General features: G+C 41.0%; 1 protein-coding gene across 2 annotated transcripts in view; it reads left to right on the forward strand.

The window, feature by feature from the left end:
* WAC (WW domain containing adaptor with coiled-coil) overlaps positions 1 to 16628 on the forward strand; it is a 59349-nt gene extending 42721 nt beyond the window's left edge. For both annotated transcript variants that reach the window (XM_010151383.1, XM_010151384.1), the window contains 4 exons: positions 2268 to 2386; positions 8739 to 8925; positions 13628 to 13755; positions 16187 to 16628. In XM_010151383.1, coding sequence (XP_010149685.1) covers positions 2268 to 2386; positions 8739 to 8925; positions 13628 to 13755; positions 16187 to 16256 — 504 coding nt within the window. In that variant the 3' untranslated portion in view covers positions 16257 to 16628. The remainder of the gene's footprint in view (positions 1 to 2267; positions 2387 to 8738; positions 8926 to 13627; positions 13756 to 16186) is intronic.
* The last annotated feature ends 2552 nt before the right edge of the window (positions 16629 to 19180 follow it).

Below are 19180 nucleotides of genomic sequence, written 5' to 3' on the forward strand. Positions count from 1 at the left end.
AGGGAAAGAACTTTTTTGGTAGTTCCTGTATTCACATAATTCAATTCCATAAGATGGGATTGAGACGAGAGTTTGGGTGGCAACAGCTCCAGTGTGAGCATGTCTACTGTAGTACTCCTTTGGATCTGTCAGTCAGGTTAGCTTATCCAGCTCTAAGAGTTTGAGGTAAATAATGCCTGATGAAGGTGTGGTGCCGTGCCAGGACACACTTGGTTTCAGAGCACAACCTGGTTGTCTTTGGGGTGTTTCTGGGCAGCAGGCGTAGACAGGGCGGACGGACACCATGCGAGCCGAGCCCAGTGCCAGATGCACAGGTACTTAGGCTGGCTCTGGGACCAGTGTAGTGCCGTTTGCACAGTAGGGCCTGTTCTTTAGGACTGCGTGAACATGTCTGTACTGCTTTTAAACTCAAGCTGTTAGGTATGTCTGCCTGCTGGGTTGCTGTATGCGTGTGGAAGCTCAGGTGTCACAGACTCCAGGATCCTAGCCATCCCATTTTGCTGTTTAGCTGTGCCTGTGTTGTATGGTTAGAAATGGTTCTGAATTTCTGCAAAATAACTGTGTGTGGTGTGTTACACAGACCTGGCAAGTTCAGGGAGAATGTTGCTTGTGGAATTTATCGGGTTTTTTAGCCCTTATTATTTTTATGTTCCTGGTATGCTTACAGTCTTTGAAACACATGGAAAATAGGGAATAGTAAAGATATTTTTGTGACTCATTTATCTCACAAATCCCAGCTTTTCTTTACAATCCGTTTTTGGTTTTACCAGCCAAGGAGCTGGTTAGTTTTCCAGTTTGGATCTGCAAGGTAAAAGTATTACCTCTGGTGGTTTCCTTCTGAAATTGTTCCTACTGTTGGAACAGCCTCAATAATTATGTCTGCTCACAGGGTGAGCAAAATTCATCAGACATTGATAGCAAAGTTCTTCATGTCATACATTTCATAAAGACACTCGGGTAGTCTTTTTCGTATATCGATTTATGAACTGCTACCATTTTGCCCCTCTCAGCTGTATAGTTCTGTTGGTTTCAACACACAGAGCAATCTTACAAGGATCTTGCTTTATCTTTCCAGAACCATGAGCTTTCCCTGTGCTATTCAGACTTTTTTTTTTGCTTTTGATTATACTTTTAAAAGGTGGCTTTTCCTCTTAGATGTGTAAGTAGGTTTGAGTTTGTAGGAAAATATCCTGCATATCCAAATAAATGAAGTTAAGTCTTGACTCCTTTAGCAGATACTGTCTGTCTTGCTTTCTGTGGTTTGTTTCACAGGAGTGTTTCTGAAACTGAGAGAATTTCTAGAGTTTCAGATGACCACTAGTTAATAACCTACACCAGCTTGATGTCAGCAAAGGCCAGACAGGCTACCTGATTGATGGGTCTTGTCTTTATTGATCCCTACAACCCATTGTTCTTCTCTCCCTCTTTCTTAAAATTGTTAGCTTGATTTTCCAGAGTGGGGGGTGAATTTTAAAGGGACAGAGGCATGCAAGGTATGGGGTATGGGGAGGAGGGGAAGTGGCTTGAACTCTGTTTACTCTAACTATGCTAATATGCTAGTGTCTACTAGCATATTCCCAAACTTTTCTTCCTGATGTGGTTCAGGAATTCCCAGTGTGAAGTGGTGTCTTAATATCTTAAATGTCAGTGTGTACAAAGGAAAAGCAAAAAGCTACTGGTGACTTGTTCGTCATTCATCAGTTCAGAACTGACAGAACAGTTAAAAAGGGGAAGTAGCAGACTGATAAAATGCGTTAGATTTTTTTTTTCCATTTCTGATAGCAATGTGATAATATGGTTATCACCTGCTTCTGCTCTTGACACTTAGTAATGTATTTTCAAGTAGGGAACTTTTTAACTTTTAAAGTGAAAATTTTTATTTGGATAATGAACAGTTCAGTTCTAAGGTTGCAAGTGAGCTTGGTGCTTGTGTGGGAGATATGATCAGAAATGAAAACGTGCTTGAACTGTTTCACTTAATAAACTTGCAATATTTGGAAAACTTGCAAGTCACATGTATCTAAATTTGCTTCTGTTACGTTTATTAAGTACTCTCTTGATTTTAGTAAAACAACTGATCTGTCACAGCTGTGGAACTAGATGATTTAAAAAAACACGTTGTGAAGAATATGAAAATTATGTCAATGGAAGACCTTATATCAAAAAAAAAGAAAAAAACACTAGTCTTGTAATTTCCATGTTTTCTACTGATTCTCAGATTTGCTGTTTACTCTGGAGGAAATCTAACGAAGTTTTGAACTCTCCAGGTTGCTACTCCAGGTGTTAAACAAGGACCAGCTTCACAGGCAGCACCTCAGCAGCCGGTAATAGCTGACAAGCAGGCAGGTCACGAACCTGCCTCTCCACGAAGCCTTCAGCGCTCAAGGTATGTTGAAATTCTTCTCTGTGCTCTCCTTAGTTTTTGCTCTGGATCCAGTGTACGTTGTATGTGTTGCAATCTGTGGATTCTTCTTTTATTTATGGAATGTATGGTTTAACTCTGCTGCTACTAAATATCTCTGTTACAGAGCTGCTGTGGCAGATTCTCCGTTTTAGCCCCACCACTAGAGTTCCGTTCACAGAAGCAAGAGAGAATTAACATTTCTGTCCTGACACTCTGGACTCGGTTTTAGAAGTGATTCCTTGTATTGTGATTTCAGAGTTTGGAGGTTTTGTTTCTTTCTATGTGGTGTCTTGCTGAATGTGATTAGATTTTGAAATTAATAAGAACTTTCGTCTATCAGGCAATTTTGCTGCTTTAATGAAAAACATTTTAGAATTACTTTTTCCTTTGCTGATCACCCTTTTCCCATAGAAAATCTTGCTAAGGAAGGTAGTCTTATTCTTGGAAACGTTCACCATGGCCTGGAGTCTGTGTGTAGTGACACTGATGGGCATTTGGCCTGCTAATCCATACGCTGTACTGTGTCCCTCCCCAACACCTTTTGTCTTATAGGGCTTCCTACTTCGACATAACCCTTAACCATATCAAGTTCCCTTTAGGGATCTCCTGGCCCTGTGCAAACCATTGCTGCTCTTGGTATCAGCATTTTGCTGGAGAAGGGAAGCAGAGTTTGTCCCAGCAACTGTACAGCTGCAGCAGAGCAGTCGTGCGTGTCCCATATTTGAGGAGGCGGCGCAGGAGGCAGTGCACACATATTGGAGAGAGTGTAGCCTAGGTTCAGAGATACTGTGACAGTATCAGTATTGCTTAGTATTCTCTAGCTCTCAAATTGTTACACGTTTGTGATTGTGGTATATTGTGGGTCACAAGTTCAAGCATTTTTGGAATTCTTATTTTCAAAAAATGGAATATTAAGGAACAGGTGATTTGGAAAAAAACGTGTTAGACTGCTGTTGTGTTCGGTGCAGCAGAGCTGAATGAAAATGGAACAGCTCCTGTGTAGATTTATGTGTAGATCTGCAAAAGGTTTCCGGTGTCCGGGCAGTAGTTCTGAATTGATAGAGGACAGATTAATCCTGTGTAGGTGAAGGCAGTCAGCTGGATTGGGGACTGCTCTGGGGGTTAACTCCCTTTACATTGTTTCGTAGGAGTGAACCGCAGTTTAGCACCCTGAACAGTGGACAAATAGAGGCTCTAGGAATTAAGTTTGCAGTTTTCTACCACATAAATACAGGTTAATAGTGCAGAAGTTAACCACAGCTCTATTTCCTTTGGTTTTAGTATTAAAAGTTTTAAGCAAAGGGAGCTGAAATTATTTTTAGCTTGTTTGGGAGGAAGCACTGTCTAAGAAATAAGTGAATAGCTATTTGTAACTTTAAAGTTGTGAGCATTTCAGTCACGTAAGTTAGGAAATTAATGCGGTGTAGGCATGTAGTGAGTCTTTTTGTAAGAGGCGATACCAAAGACATGCCGTGATTTGTGACTGCTTTAAAAATGGAACTTAATGAGTATTTCCGTAATTAATAGTTTCATCAGCTTGCTGGTTTCTCTTTGTTTCCAGAAAGGACTGGGAATATTTTTCCTTTACCTACCTCCCATTTTTTTGTAGGTTGTAAGATCTTGTAGTTTGTAGTATTGTATTTCAGAGCCAACCTGTTTTCATGCTCTTGAACAGATGTGTCTGGCTCTCTGGAAGCATTCCGTTACCTGTGGCATAGTTACTCTTTAACTCATCCAGCAGCCAGGGCAGGTATTTGGCCTTATTGAAGCACTGAAAAATACGGCTGTGGTTTGGAACTGGCTATCATTGCTGCATTCGTAGCTCCCCCTGCTGTTAACAGAGTAGAACTGGGATAGTTTGTGACAGTATGTTTTATTCATAGTTAAGATACAACTTTATTTTTCAGTAACTCACAGGTTTTAATTATTTTCCTGAAACGTTTCTGATGTGGGAGGGTGGTTTTTACTGATGAAACACAAGTCAGATAAGCTGACTTAATGTGTGGAGAAGGAGGCAAGTCATAGAGAAACTTTAATCCTATTAGAACTAAGGAGGAAATAAGTACTGGAGAGGATGTCGCAGTTCTACTTAGTTAATAAACGTAGCCTTTCTCTGCACCATCAGTATGCTGATGTTGTATGAATACACAGAAACGCAGAATAACCTAGGTTGGAAGGGACTTCCAGTTGTGATCTAGTCCAAGTCCCAACTCAAAGTAGGACCAGCAAGTTTGAATTGGCTATAAGTGCATTATTTAGGTGATTTTTTAATATCTCTGAGCATCTTCTTCTAATGTTTGACTAACCTTACGGTGAAATTATTTCTTTCCTTGTGTCTGATCAGAATTTCCCTTGTTGCAACTTGTGTTTCTGCCTCTTGTCCTGTCACTGTGCATCTCTGAAAAGAGTCTGGCTGTCTGCTCCCCATAGGTAGTTAAAAACAGTAAGAAGATCCTTCAATCCACTTCCCTCAACTTTCACTTTTCCGGTCTGAATAAACCCAGTTCTTTCAGCCTTTCCTGATACGGCCTGTGCTTCAGCCCCCATGTCATCTGTGTGGTCCTCTGCTGGATCCCTTTAGTGTGGCAGTTTAATTCTTGTTTGGTTTTGGGCTCCCTGCTACACGGTGCTCCAGGTACTGTGGATCTCCTAAGCCCTGAAGATAGGGGACGAATTGCTTTCTTCAAGCACACTCTTGCTAATACAGCCCAGCATGTGCTTGGCCTGCTTTGCTGACTTATATTTAACTTGTCCACCAGGGTCCTCAGGTCCTTTGCTGCAAAGCTACTTTCTACTCACTGTGGAAACAGTGTAGAACAGCACTAAGCCTAGGCTGTTCCATGGGGCTGTTCCAGTGTTGCTGCATGGGGTTATTTCGCCCCAAGGGCGGCACTTTGCCTAGCCTACCCTCCAGTGCATGGGCTGCTCCCCCCAAGTAGGGGTCATGTGCCAACTCACTGAAGGTGCACTGGGTACCAGCGTCTAGGTTTTAATACAAGGGTAAACACTCGACCCCAGTATTAATCAGTGAAGGATGGCACTAGTCACTGGCCTTCAGCTGGTCTTTGTGCTGCTGACTGCAGCCTTTGAGCCCAGCAGTTTATTCTGTTTTCCACCCACCTTACACATGAAACATGGGCTGGATAAGGGAACAGTTTGGCTTTATTATGCTATGGGAGATGATGTCACAGGCCTTCCTGAAGTCAAGATAAACAACAACACTGCTTTCCTGCTATCCTCTGAGCCAATCATCTCATTGTAGAAGTCAGTGAGGTTGGTCAGGCATAATTTGCCCTTGGTAAATCTATGCTGGCTCTTTTGTTTTGCCTTTTAATCTTTCATGTAGCTGGAACCCCTTCTAGCAAGACTTGCTTGACATCATCAGGAAACTTACCCCCTCACCATGCTGCTTCAGGGTGATGCAGCATTGGAGTCGCACTGGCTGGCACCCTGCTTACCCCTGGGTGCGTGCCATCTAGTTGCGTGGCCATAGTGGTTTAACGACTGGCCAGTTGGCTTAACTGCTCCTTAACTGTTTCTTCTGCTGTAGGTGATACATGACTCACACTGACTCCGCTGATGTGCTTGGGCATGTGGGAGGCCTGAGGGCAGGCTGTGCCTATAACAACCCAGACAAAAACCATTTGCCAACTATCCTGGCCTTTTTCATGTCCTTTGTCTCTAGGTCCCCTTGCCTTGTGAAGGAACAACTGACCTGTTCCTTAACTATTCGTTTCCGCCTGGTGTACAGCCCTTGCTGCTCTTCATGTTCTTGGCTAGTTGCAACTCCAGCTTCAAAATCTAAAGGCTATTTTTTTCCTAGTCAACTCAGTATTTCTACAGTTAAGCGTTTGCACTTATAAGTGGTTTTGAAGTAGTTGAGCCAATTACTGAAGAGAACACGAGCACAAAACCCAAGAATACTTTTTTCCCCTCAGTTACATCATATATTTCCTTTTGCAACTTCTGCTGTCTGAAATCAAGGGAAGTCTATGTATACAGCTCTAACAAAGCTGCCTGCCAAAATCTTCATATTATTTTGCTCTGTTTAATTCAAAGCTTTTAAATGAGTTTGGGGATCCTGAAAGGCATGAGGTTAAAGTCTTTGCTGCAGAGCAGTGTGCTGTACCTAATTTGTTGGCTGTTTGTTTGGACACCTGTGGTAGTTCTGTGCAAGTGTGATTAGGGTAACTGGGCATTGGGCTAAGGGTAGTTGCATTATGCTAGGATGTTCTCAGCTCTCAAGAGGGTATGTTAAGTGATGAATTAAGAGTTTTGTCAGTTTTAGTTTTTCTTCGTATTACTTGATAGCAATTGCAGGCAAGTAGTATAAAAGTTTTAAAAAGCAGACTGAAATTACGGCCTGTGTTGGAAAGCTGCTGCCAGTGGGAGAGGGATTGTAAACATAATCTTACAAGTAATGGCTAGGGATTTAGATAATGAGCACTACTATTTCTCAGTTATATGTAGTGCCAAGGAACATTGCAAGTGTGAGGTACCATCACTGTTACAGTGCTAGCGATGTTCTTTTCTCCTGCTCAAGATTACTGCTTCCTTTGTCTTCCCTTACAAGGGTGGAGAGGACAGAGCAGACTGTTTTCATCCTGACCTGTCCTTGTCCATGTTTGCATGGATAACTAGTGCTGCTCCCACCTCTTCTTAGTAAATAGAAGAACAGAGCCCCTCTCTGTGAGTGTGCGTGGGGATGGGAGGGATTGAATACTGGAAAGGGAAGTAAGAGTGTAGAGGCCTTGTTTAAGCAAGGGATGGGGTACTAGAAAAGGGCACATGCTGAAACGTTAGCTTCTAAGGTTCTATACCCCTCTCAGTGCAAGATGTGGTTTCCTAGAAGATCAGATTCACCTGGACAGCAGTGCTTGCAAGGAGGAGACAAATCCCACATTCTGATCCTTTGTGTGATAACAGTGATATACCTGTAACAGTGATATACCAATAGCAGCTTTGATGCTGGTGAAAGGCACAGAGTTGCCTATCACTGATAAGGCAACTGTTAAGTAACTCCTGTTACTTAACAGGAGTTCCATTAACTTCTGTTAAGTTAATACAGAACTTAACAACAGTGATTAACTCTTGTGTAGCTGCAGCTCTGGCAGTTGTGTCAGATGTGGTTGGATCCATCGAATGTGAGTGCGTAGTGCTCTTGCTGGCCTCTGATACCTGGGCTTCTGGACACGTGGAGAGTAAATTTAAGTATTGGTGATTTTTAAAGATTTTGGGGGAACTTCTGCTGGGCTGAAGTGTTCAGGCTGTATCACTTCTCTCAATAAAGCTACGATATACAAGTGAAAAAAACCCCTACTTCTTTACCTAAAGAGCTTACTATCCAAGTGTAAGGTGGAGGGCGAGTATTTGCAAATTGGGAGTACAAGAGTCCTTGTGGATTAGTCAGTCATATCAGTTTACCAAAGGTTTACCTAAGCAGTACCCACCGTTTTTAGTCACTGCAGCAGGCATAAGGCAGAAGAATGCTATGCCAAGATGGACATGAGAGTTTTTTGGGAAACTTTAGAAAACTTTTTGACCAAGAATTATAGTTGCAAAGTAGAACTGGAAATGCTGTGTATTGGTGTAGTGTTCAGCTAACCTAAGTGTCGTGTTTGCATATGGAGGTCAGAAAGGACAGTCAAAGGTTTTGTCCAAGGCACTGAGTTTTTGATTTGTCTTCACAGTATACATATCAGCTCAACATGTCTCTGGCAACAGGTTAACACACCAACCAGAAAAACGGGAGCATTGAGATGTTTCAGTAAAGCAATCAAGTTGGTAGCTACAGCCATAACTTCTCCTGTGGTACTTCTGCTCTCTTGATTGGTTTAAGTGGGGATGTTCAGTATCACAGTCACCTGGGTGTTTGTGGTTTGGCATTACTAAATGGTTATGCTCTTCAAAGCTCGTATGGCTGTATTTTTAGATTAGGACATCAGGTTTTGTACTTAATGATTATTGTGACACTTGCCAGTACTCTGAATAAACCTGCTTCACTCCATCTGATATATCATTATTGACAATCTTAGGTTTGCAGCTGTTTGAAGGAAGAACATACATGTACGTATTCTCTATCCAACACTAAAATATAGAGACAGTTTACATCTCTTGACCAGCTATCAAAAGTTAAAAAACAAACCAAAAAATCCCACTCTTATATTGTAGCACTCAAACAGTCTCTATATAAGTAGGATGTTTGTGAAAAGGGGGTTTGGTCTACCCAGAAGTATTTACTTGTGGTTTAAATGCCTGATGTGTTTTTGTGACTGGAAGCAAAGAATTTTAAGTGTTTAAATGCTCACTTTTTTTTTCTTATTCTTTCTTCTAGTAGTCAAAGAAGCCCATCACCAGGTCCAAATCATACCTCTAGCACTAGTGCATCAAATTCAACACCTGCACCACAGAATACATCTGTACGGCCCACTTGTTCATTAACACCTACGCTAGCAGCACACTTCAATGAAAATCTTATAAAGCATGTTCAAGGCTGGCCTGCAGATCATGCAGAAAAGCAGGTGAGTGCGCTCGTGCTTTGTTCCCTGTGGGAGTGCAAAATGTGTAGCTTAAAATCTGGGTTTCTTACACAGGTTGCTTTTTCTAGGAATTAAACATATTTAAAAAAACCCTGATAGAATCACAGAATGCTTTGGGTTGGAAGGGACCTTAAAGACCATCCATTTCCAACCCCCCTGCTGTAGGCAGGGACACCTTCCACTAGACCAGGTTGCTCAAAGCCTCATCCAGCCTGGCCTTGAATACTTCCAGGGATGGGGCATCCACAGCTTCTCCGATGCTTGGCCTTGTCCAGAAGAGAGGAGAGTGTAGAGAGAGATTAGGCTAGACCTGCGGGTCTTATGATTGCCATTTAAAGTGTCGGTGCTTTTGAAATTCTTTCAGATGCACAGCTATCCTCATAACTATTTTCTTACTGCCAGAGTTATGTTGAAATTTGCAAAGAACATAAATTTCAATTATTTTTTATTATAATATTTTTGTTTTATGGAAAATGTTATGAATTAGGTGGCAGAGTTAAACTGTTTGAGACTACTCCACAGTTTGAGTCACTGAGTTACTGGCTCTACACAGTGAAAAAGGAACTCCTCTGTCTTGTTTGTTGTACCTAGTTTTTAAGATGATGTAGAGCGCTCAGACTGAATTTGGGCTATTTTTACCTAATGGGAAATCCAGTAGAATTGCCATCCATATTTTGTAACTGCATGAAACCTATCCTGTTGTGGTAATGCAGGGAAACTGGATGCATGTCAGCTGCTTGGAATGTATTACTCAAAGGAACCGTATTGGTTACAGAGTCCAGTTCAAGTCCTTTCACAGGCAACCCTGTCTGACACAGTCTGTGTGGGATATTAATCTTACTTAGCCCAGTTTACTTTGGTCTGGCTCAAGCCTTCACTGGAGGCTTTTGGGTAATAACTTGCAGGATGACTCTCAGAAGTGCAGTCTAGGCTGATGCCCTATTTGGACTCTACTTGGGGTTCTTGGTTTGTTTATTTTCCTTAATTCTTTTAAAAATCAGTTTTAAGACGTTACCAACCTGTACTGAGTCAGATGGCTGAGCCGTTGCTCTGGAATGTGTGTCTAAGGAAGTGATGCAGCACAGGTGCTTCTCGCTATGGCTTTGGCCCCTGGTTTTGATGGTTATTTTCACTGGGTACTGAATTAACATATATTTTAATTCAAAAAAATACAGATTTATACGGTTCATAGGTATTTTTTCCTCCCTCTATCAGTAATAGAGATTAAAAAAAAACCAGCTAATGCTAGGCGGTCATGTACTCAGTTGGATACTTTTATCTTTATGCCAAGTGTTACATGCTGTATTGCCCTGTCTTCTTGATTTCGAGTGACCGTGTTGTTTATAGACCGGTTTTGAGTAGTAACACTTGAAGGACCTAAGCCAGATGTAAAAGAAAGGTGAATGAAAGTGTAGGTGCGATGCATACTGAAGGAGGTAAGCTAGATGAAAGTGGAGAGGCTAAAATACACAGTGCCTTGGTTTCTTTGTCTTTCTAAGCAGATGCATAGCTTAAATCGAAATTAGGGCATAAGAGCACATGCCAGAGTAAAATGAGAAATAAATATGTACATACGTTAGGTGAGCCAGGACGGATACGTGTTAAAGCAGTCAGTCCTGAAGAAAATGCGCTGCGCAGTAATGAGTAGCTAAAACAGTCTTTGAACCACTAGCAGTTGTCTCGTAGAGCTGATAAGAAGCAATTAATGTGGAAAACAATCCAGTGATGTGGTTAATTAGGAAATAATCAACATCTTTAAGGAGTGTGAAAAATGGAATTGTAGGTGGTCTCAACTCAGTAATTGTAGAGGTACTTGGACTACTGAACAATATCTAAGTAAGAAAAATGATTAATTTACTGTTATACCAACACCTGAAAAGAAAACCCTGATAATAGGAGAAAGAAATTATGTCAGTTTTTTGAAGTTTTTTTCTTTTAATAAATTATCAGGCTTTGGTAATATGGGAAAGCAATGAATGTTGTATCCTGGTGTGCAGCAAGGCTGTTAACGCCTTTTAACGAGAATCTTGTATGCAAAAATGATTTTAAGGCCTTTTAAGTAAGATTACTTTGAGATGGGTGACTGGTCAGCTTACAAAGGAGTACTTTGAAAGTTGTTATTGATAGTTTTCTGTCAGTCTCAAGGCTTTGGAGTTGTGTAGGGAGGACATGCAAAATGATGGCCTGCTGGAGACGAAGGTGCTCCTGGATGACAACATAGTCCAGAAAAGACAATTTTTAATGTAGAGAATTAGAATGCAAAGTGCTTCTTTGAAGTGGAGAAATGCCAGAGGTTGATGAAGCCCTGTGCTAAATACCATTATTTTTGAGAAGGAAAATCAAGTATACAGGAACTTAAGCAGATGATGTAGATTAAACCCTAGTAGGCAGCGAAGCACCACACAGCCGCTCACCCACTCACTCTTCCCCAATAGGATGGGGGAGAGAATTGGAAGGGCAGAAGTGAGGAAACTCATGGATTGAGATAAAGACAGTTTAATAAGTAAAAGGGTGGTGGAGAGGGGGAAGAGTGATTCAAAAGCAGCCACCACAAGGCAACTGATGTTCAGCAAGTCCCTGAGCACTGGCAAACCCTGGAAAACTGCTCCCCAGTTCTGTTGCTGAGCATGGCATTGTATGGTATGGAATATCCTTGTGTTCAGTTTGGATCAGCTGTCCCAGCTAGGTTCCCTCCCTGCCTTTTGTCCAGCCACAACTTATTTGACAAGGAGGTGTAGGGGAGTGGCAGAAAAAGGAAGAAGCCCTGAATGCTATGTGAGCACTGTTCAGGAACAGCTGTGTGTTACCAGCACACTTTTGGTCACAAATCTAAAACATAGCACTGTATGGGCTGCTGTGAAGAAAATTAACTCCATCCCAGTCAGACCCAGTACAGCCGAGCATAACATAGAATCATAGAATCATAGAATGGTTAGGGTTGGAAGGGATCTTGAGATCATCTAGTCCCAACCCCCCTGCCATGGGCAGGGACACCGTGCACTAGACCAGGTTGCTCAAAGCCACATCCACCCTGGCCTTGAACCCTTCCAGGGATGAGGCATCCACAACATCTCTGGGCAACCTGTTCCAGTGCCTCACTACCCTCTCTGTGAAGAACTTCTTCCTGACATCTAATCTAAACCTCCCTGATTTCAATTTATACCCATTACCCCTTGTCCTATGACTACAGGCTCTTGTAAAAAGTCTTCTCCCAGTACCCTTGTAGGCCCCCTTCAGATACTGGAAAGCTGCAATGAGGGCTCCTCGGAGCCTCCTCTTCTCCCGGCTGAACAAGCCCAGTTCTCGCAGCCTTTCGTTATAGGAGAGGTGCTCCAGCCCTCTGATCATCTTCGTGGCCTCCTCTGGACTCGCTCCAAGTGGTCAATATCCTTCTGATATTGAGGGCTCCACAGCTGGACGCAGCACTCCAGGTGGGGTCTCACCAAAGCAGAGTAGAGGGGCAGAATCACCTCCCTTGACCTGCTGGCCACACCTCTCCGGATACAGCCCAGTATAGTATTGGGAATGTAACACTACAAGGAAGAATCTATTTGAAACAACTTTTTTTTCAGTGTGCCACTTGCAAGAAATCCTCTTTCTTTCATTGCTCTTTCATTGTTCAGCCTGGAGAAGAGGAGGCTCCAAGGAGACCTCATTGCAGCTTTCCAGTATCTGAAGGGGGCCTACAAGGGTACTGGGAGAGGACTTTTTACAAGAGCCTGTAGTGACAGGACACGGTGTAATGGGTATAAATTGAAATCAGGGAGGGTTAGATTAGATGTCAGGAAGAAGTTCTTCACAGAGAGGGTAGTGAGGCACTGGAACAGGTTGCCCAGAGAAGCTGTGGATGCCCCATCCCTGGAAGTGTTCAAGGCCAGGCTGGATGTGGCTTTGAGCAACCTGGTCTAGTGGAAGGTGTCCCTGCCCATGGCAGGGGGGGTAGAACTAGATGATCTTTAAGGTCCCTTTCAACACACACCATTCTGTGATTCTATGATTCTATGATTCTTATTGCAGTGTGGTACACAGGGCCTCAGAGTAATTACACTAGTTTCCTTGGTGCTGTTCAAGTTCTCTGGAGTCACATATCCAGCATCCAGACCTTAGAAAATGAACAACCTGGACATAGGTCATGCCTTCTAAATTGACACTTGTGCTTGTCTCCACCTGACTATATGGGGATATTAAAATAATGGAGTTTGTCTGGAAGAGAACACCTGAAGAGGGTTGGGGAGGTGTTTTGGTTTTTTTTCCCCTTGTGCAAGGTAGCTGGAAAGAAGATGACATTATTGTTGTCGCCAAGGCTCAGTTTGGATGGGAAATCTAAGTCTGCCATTGAAATAGTGGACAGAGACTTTTAACTAATAAATTACTTCTGGAAACTCAGAGCCCTGTCATGTGCTGTTTCTCAAGATGGTTGGGTAAACATTTGTTAGGATTAAGGAAATTTAAACCATCCCTGCCTTAGCATGGTCCTGGGTTAGACAATCTCTTGGCAGCCAGTAGTGTAAATTTCTGATTCTAAAATGGGCTTTTGTAGAGAATTTAGTGTCCTTCTGATTTAATCTTCCCTCTTAGAGGGCTTTGCTGTTTCCACATATACTTATCCAGCAGTCCACTGGCTACAGCCAGTTGCTTCCAGTGCATGATTCAAAACACTAACCTGTACATGTAACCATTACAGGCATCAAGATTACGTGAGGAAGCCCATAACATGGGAAGTGTCCATATGTCAGAAATTTGTACTGAATTAAAGAATTTAAGATCTTTAGTTCGAGTATGTGAAATTCAAGCAACTTTGCGTGAGCAAAGGTAAGTGTGTGCTCTGTGTTTATTTTCAAAATGGCAGTTTTCAAGGTATTATTAGGATTCTCACTCTGGCATTGTTTCGCATGAGCTGTATTTATTTATGATTTTCTAAGTACGCTAATACTCACCAGGTTTGCAAGTTGTTTTCCCTGTGTACATTCTGCCTGTTTCCCACACACATATCTCTTAGTCTTCAACAAATAGAACAATATATGCAACTTCTGTATGTATTTTCACTGAGATAGAAGTGTCTTTCCAGAGGCATTGGGAGAAACTGGTTAACTAATTCAGCATACCTCTAAAATAGCTGTCCACGCGTGATGCATAAATCGCATAGGTACACATCTACATGGGTTATACTGGTCTTAAATGCTCCATTTTGCATGAGACATTTGTTAGGTCTAAAGCCAGAACAAGTTTGAAGAGTTCGTTGATATCACAAACTAAGAAAAAAAATAATGTTTGTTACTCAGGTAGGAGGTGTCTGAGGAGATCTTGGGATTCCTCAGTGAGATGTCAATTAGGGCAGAGTACTCTGCTGCCTAAGTCAGTAATAGAGGGTGTCTTGAGTATCACTGAAGCAATACACAGCCCTCTTGTTAAAGACTTGTGCAAAATTGAAAAGTTCAGTCGTGCTGAAACTCTTCACCTGTAGTCATGATCCTGAATCTACTTTCATATTCAGTTTCCTTTTTCATAGAATTACAGAACGGTTTGGGTTGGAAGGGACCTTAAAGACCATCTAGTTCCAACTCCCCTGCCATGGGCAGGGACACTGTCCACTAGACCAGGCTGAATGATGTTATCCTAATTCACACTGCATTTTGAATGTGGTGATTCTGATTTACTGTTTTAAGATGTTTTAATAGCATTGCATGCTGTTTAAACAGCTAGCTTTAGCCTAGAGGCTCCTGCTTTTTGGCAGTTAGCACAACAGTCCTTGTAGTCAGAAGTAGGCTATAATGTATTTGTAAATCTTTCCTAGTAAAGAATCTGAAATGTCCATTCTTTCCAAAATTTTCTTTTGTAACTTCATTACATAAATCACAGTTTCTGTAGAATATTTAATGAATTTCTTGGTTTCTTACAGATTAAATAAAACCTCCTGAGGTTTAATTTCTGTCTCTGGGTGCACATTTCATCTGAAATAACATGTCAGATGTCATGGTTCAGCTCACTAAATAGCACCTTGTTTCCTGCACGTTGTGTATCATTACGCTGTCAATGGAGAATGATTATTATGACTTTTAATCTGTGATAACATGTATCTCTTATTTTTGCTGCAATCCCAAAGACGTGGAATATATGGCATAAGTAACAAGTTGGTGTGGGGAGGCTTTTGCAAAGGATGGGATTATCAAAACCCAATACTTTTGAATAATGCTATTATTTCTATACTTTTGCACAGCAGATAACGATTTAAATTTGTTCTGGGAGGGAACTTTAGCTCTGGGCAAAGCAAGTAGCTTGTTTGAACCGTAACTTACAGCATGTGAAAAGGCACTTTTCACTGACACCTTTTTAAGTTAATTTTTTTTCAGTGTGTCTATCCTAATAGTTTTTCCACCTGCTTTTCAGTACAAAATTAACTTTTCTGCATCTACTAAAGTTGCTTCAGACTTTATACAATATCAATATAAAACTTCAACCTCATTGAATATTTTCTTAATTCGTTCCCATGCTGCGTTACACTTGGGCATCATGAAAAGTTGTTACAAAATATTCATTAAAAGTTCTGGGAAACAGTATGTAAACCAAATGTTCATTAATCACAGTAGTAGTTTATGTCAGTTCAGTAGAGGAAGGAAAGATTTCTAAGGGAATTGTCAGCAATGTCGTTTATTTCTGTGTCAGGTGTAGTTACTGTTTTTTTCCTCAGATACCTTTTAATGACCAAATATTTTGAGATTGGAGCTTACTGTCACTAGAGACTTCCTTTAAAGTAAATTGTTACTGTACCAGCCACAGAACCAAATACTAGAAAGAAAGTGTTGTGCCTAGAAGAAAACTTTCGGTTTTTTTAAAAATGCTGTGAGTGCTTTGGGTTGTTGGACAGTCTGGAAAACTGCGTGTCACAGGCGTAATACCATCCTTGGGAATATTCCGCTATTCAGCATACTCCTCCATTGTCCTGCTTTTTCTGGGAGTTAACTCAAGTGAAGAGCAAGCTTAAACATAACCGAGTGTCAATCATAATGAAATACAGCAATTTAATTTTCTGAACTAAGGAGTCAAATATTGCAGGTCTCTGTGCATCTGCACACAGTGTTGGTAGGTGATTGAGCAGGTTGGGAAGTCATTTAAAATATATGAAATTCATTAATAGAGCTAAGGAGCTTGGGTTTGTTTGCTGAGACTGTGGAAGTGCTTGTGTAGATACTTAATATCTCTATAACGGAAACGTTGATATTAATTCAGTTCTTTTCTCTTGCAGGATACTATTTTTGAGACAACAAATTAAAGAACTTGAAAAGCTAAAGAATCAGAATTCCTTCATGGTGTGAAAAGTTGTAACCAATTGCACATGGTTTTGAGTACAGGAACTATTAAACTGATGCCCAGTCTTAACACTTTTGAGCTGCATTTGAGTAGACTTTGGACCGTTGAGCTGGGCAGAAAAAAGTTGACATGGGGAAGGGGACAGGAGGGAGTCAAATTCAGGGGAAAGATACAAGAATGATTTGTAAAACCCTTGAAATGTAGATTTCTTGTAGATGTATTCTTCACGTTGTAAATATGTTTTGTAGAGTGAAGCCATGGGAAGCCATGTGTATCAGAGCTTAGACATCCAAAACTAATCAATGCTGAGGTGGCTAAATACCTAGCCTTTTACATGTAAACCTGTCTGCAAAATTAGCTTTTTTTTTTTTTTTTTTTTTTTTTTTTTTTTTTTTTTTTTTTTTTTTTTTTTTTTTTTTTAGTTAATTTATCATTCAGAAATCCAGCATTTCCTAAAATTCAATGCAAGCGCCAGGCTGCAACAATTTGGGTAATGTACAAAATACCATGAAACAACTGTTTCCACACTTGCACCGAATCAAGAGCAGTGCTTCTCCATTTCTGTTTTACAGAGGAATGTTTTTCATTTTCTGTGTTCCATTTCCCCGTGAAATCCAAAATCTGATTTTATCAGTTTTTTTTTTTTAATGCTTCTAATTTTCTCTTTTCTTAAGGCACTGTTGCTATGGCACTTTTTCTATAATCTTTTCATTCCTGTGTACAGTAGCTTAAAATTGCAGTGATTGAGCATAACCCACTTGTTTGTATAAATTATTGAACCGTATTTCCATTTGCACCCTGTAAGAATGGACTTATAGTACTGCTGGGCATGTGTGCTGAAAGTACATTACTTGCTCAAATATAAGGAAATAGCCCAATGAACATGTTAACATGGTTGTGGGAGGGGAAAGAGGAAAAAAAAAAGCTAGTCAGATGTGAATTGTATCTGTTGTAATAAACATGTTAAAACAAAGAAACACTGGTTTTCATTTCCTTTGGTCAACGCATATTAAAATTTGGTCTGTTTGGGGACTCTTTATTAGAACTGTTCTTGTTGAACATTTTTGTACTTAAATAATTCCTCAAGGGAGGTTTTGTTTAAAACTTGTAAACAGGAAAATGTGTATAAAATATTTAATGAAATATAAAATTCAACAAGAATGATTTAAGACACCTCCCCAACAGTTGTCCTATGTTAACTCCTGGTTTACCTGTCTTGATATTACGACATTTCATTTCGAAGGATGTTTGTGTTGTAGCTAACTGTTTAAGTCTGGTGCTGACTGCTGTTCTTAACCATCACAAAACGCTGAATTTGTGTAATTGGAGCAACCCGCCGTTTGAAAATGGTGGCAAAGCTCAGCTTTGTATATTGTTTCCTAAAGTATATTAAAAATAAAAAAGAAACTATTGCTACTACAAAATAAACCTGACTTTTTTTCTTTGCTTAAAAACAACAACAAAACCAGCGATGGCATTACTAGTTTAATATTTGCAGATGTTTTATGTTATGGTAGTCGAAGGAAGATTGTAGGTGATGGATTAAAAAATAAAAACTTAAAGGTGTTGACATGTGATGCTGCATGTTTTGTTCCTACAAAATTCTGTCTTTCAGCACCAGAAGCTTTACTTGATTGTGTTTTGCCTTGTCTCATGTCGAGTGGACTCAGACTGATATTTAAAAGCAGTTATTAATCAGTGGAAAGCGAGTGCTCTGTCCTAACAAGACATTGCAGATGGAACAAGTTGAATTAACTAACAACAACAACAAAATCAGAAATCAGGACTGATGAACTTGTAATTGTTCTTTACTTTTTAACCCAGTATGTGCTGTTGTGTTTCATGTCATGCAAATGTTTGGTTTTGCCCAGAAACCATAAACAGAATAATCTAGAATGAATTCATTTTAACACAGGTGATTTCTGCATTTTTAGACATCCAAGGCCAGGTGAGGGAAGGCTTCCTGCATCTCTCACTTTTGCCTAAGGTCCTGCTTCTTGTCACCATCTGAAGTGGCCCAAGCGCAGGGCAGCAGCATGTGAAAAGGGCGGACGTACAGGTGATCTTTCGGCACGGGCTGTCCTTTGTTCTGCTATCTTGCTGTTAGTTCCCTGATGAGACAGACATTATCTGTCTTCAGAGATGTGCTGGGCCTATTTTCCACAAGCTTATTTTGTTCCCTTTTGATCCGTACATCCTGTATCAGTGAACTTCACAAGTTCTGTAGAAGAACACTTGGGATTATTCTTTGAAACCTCTGGTTTAAATGAATTTCTTTTCATGCTTAGCTGCTGCCTGGTGATCTTAGTACTCCGTGTTTGACAGAAGAATCTCACTTCCCGTGTGAAGAGTACCGCTCTGGCTTATCGTAAGGAAACACTTGTAATGTACGAATGGCCAGAGGTAACTTGGGAGTAACAAGGATGAACGTGCTGCTTTAACCCCTTAAATACACCTGTGTACGTACACACTCTCTCTCTTCAGGTGGTGTCCTTGCTAATTCAGGCAATAAAGGCTACTTGGTCAGCATCGAATGGCATACTGAAAGCTTGTTGGCCACACAGTAGCTTTCCTCCCCCATCCCCCATACCCTTCCAAAGCCTGAAGCTGTGCTGAGGAGTGACAGCTCACCCAACTTCCACTAGTTTCAGCCAAGTTGGGAAGAGGATTGCAGGCACCACTTTGACTGTTGGTTAGCGGCCACTGACCAAATGGCAGGGACTGAGTTTGTGTCCTTCAGAATGGCTTCCCTGACATAGATCTGCAGTTTTGGCCTTACTGGGTGATGTGTAGACTCTTCAGTGACACACAGAAACTGGCCCTCTGCATGTTGCTTGGGGGGTGGGGATGAGCTGAACTCAGGGTTTTCACCTTCCTACCAGATCTCCATCTAAAGCTGGACTACAGAGAAATGGGCAGGTGCGCCGAG

The sequence above is a fragment of the Eurypyga helias genome, unplaced genomic scaffold (genome assembly GCF_000690775.1).
Source record: "Eurypyga helias isolate BGI_N326 unplaced genomic scaffold, ASM69077v1 scaffold9385, whole genome shotgun sequence".
Lineage (NCBI taxonomy): Eukaryota > Metazoa > Chordata > Aves > Eurypygiformes > Eurypygidae > Eurypyga > Eurypyga helias.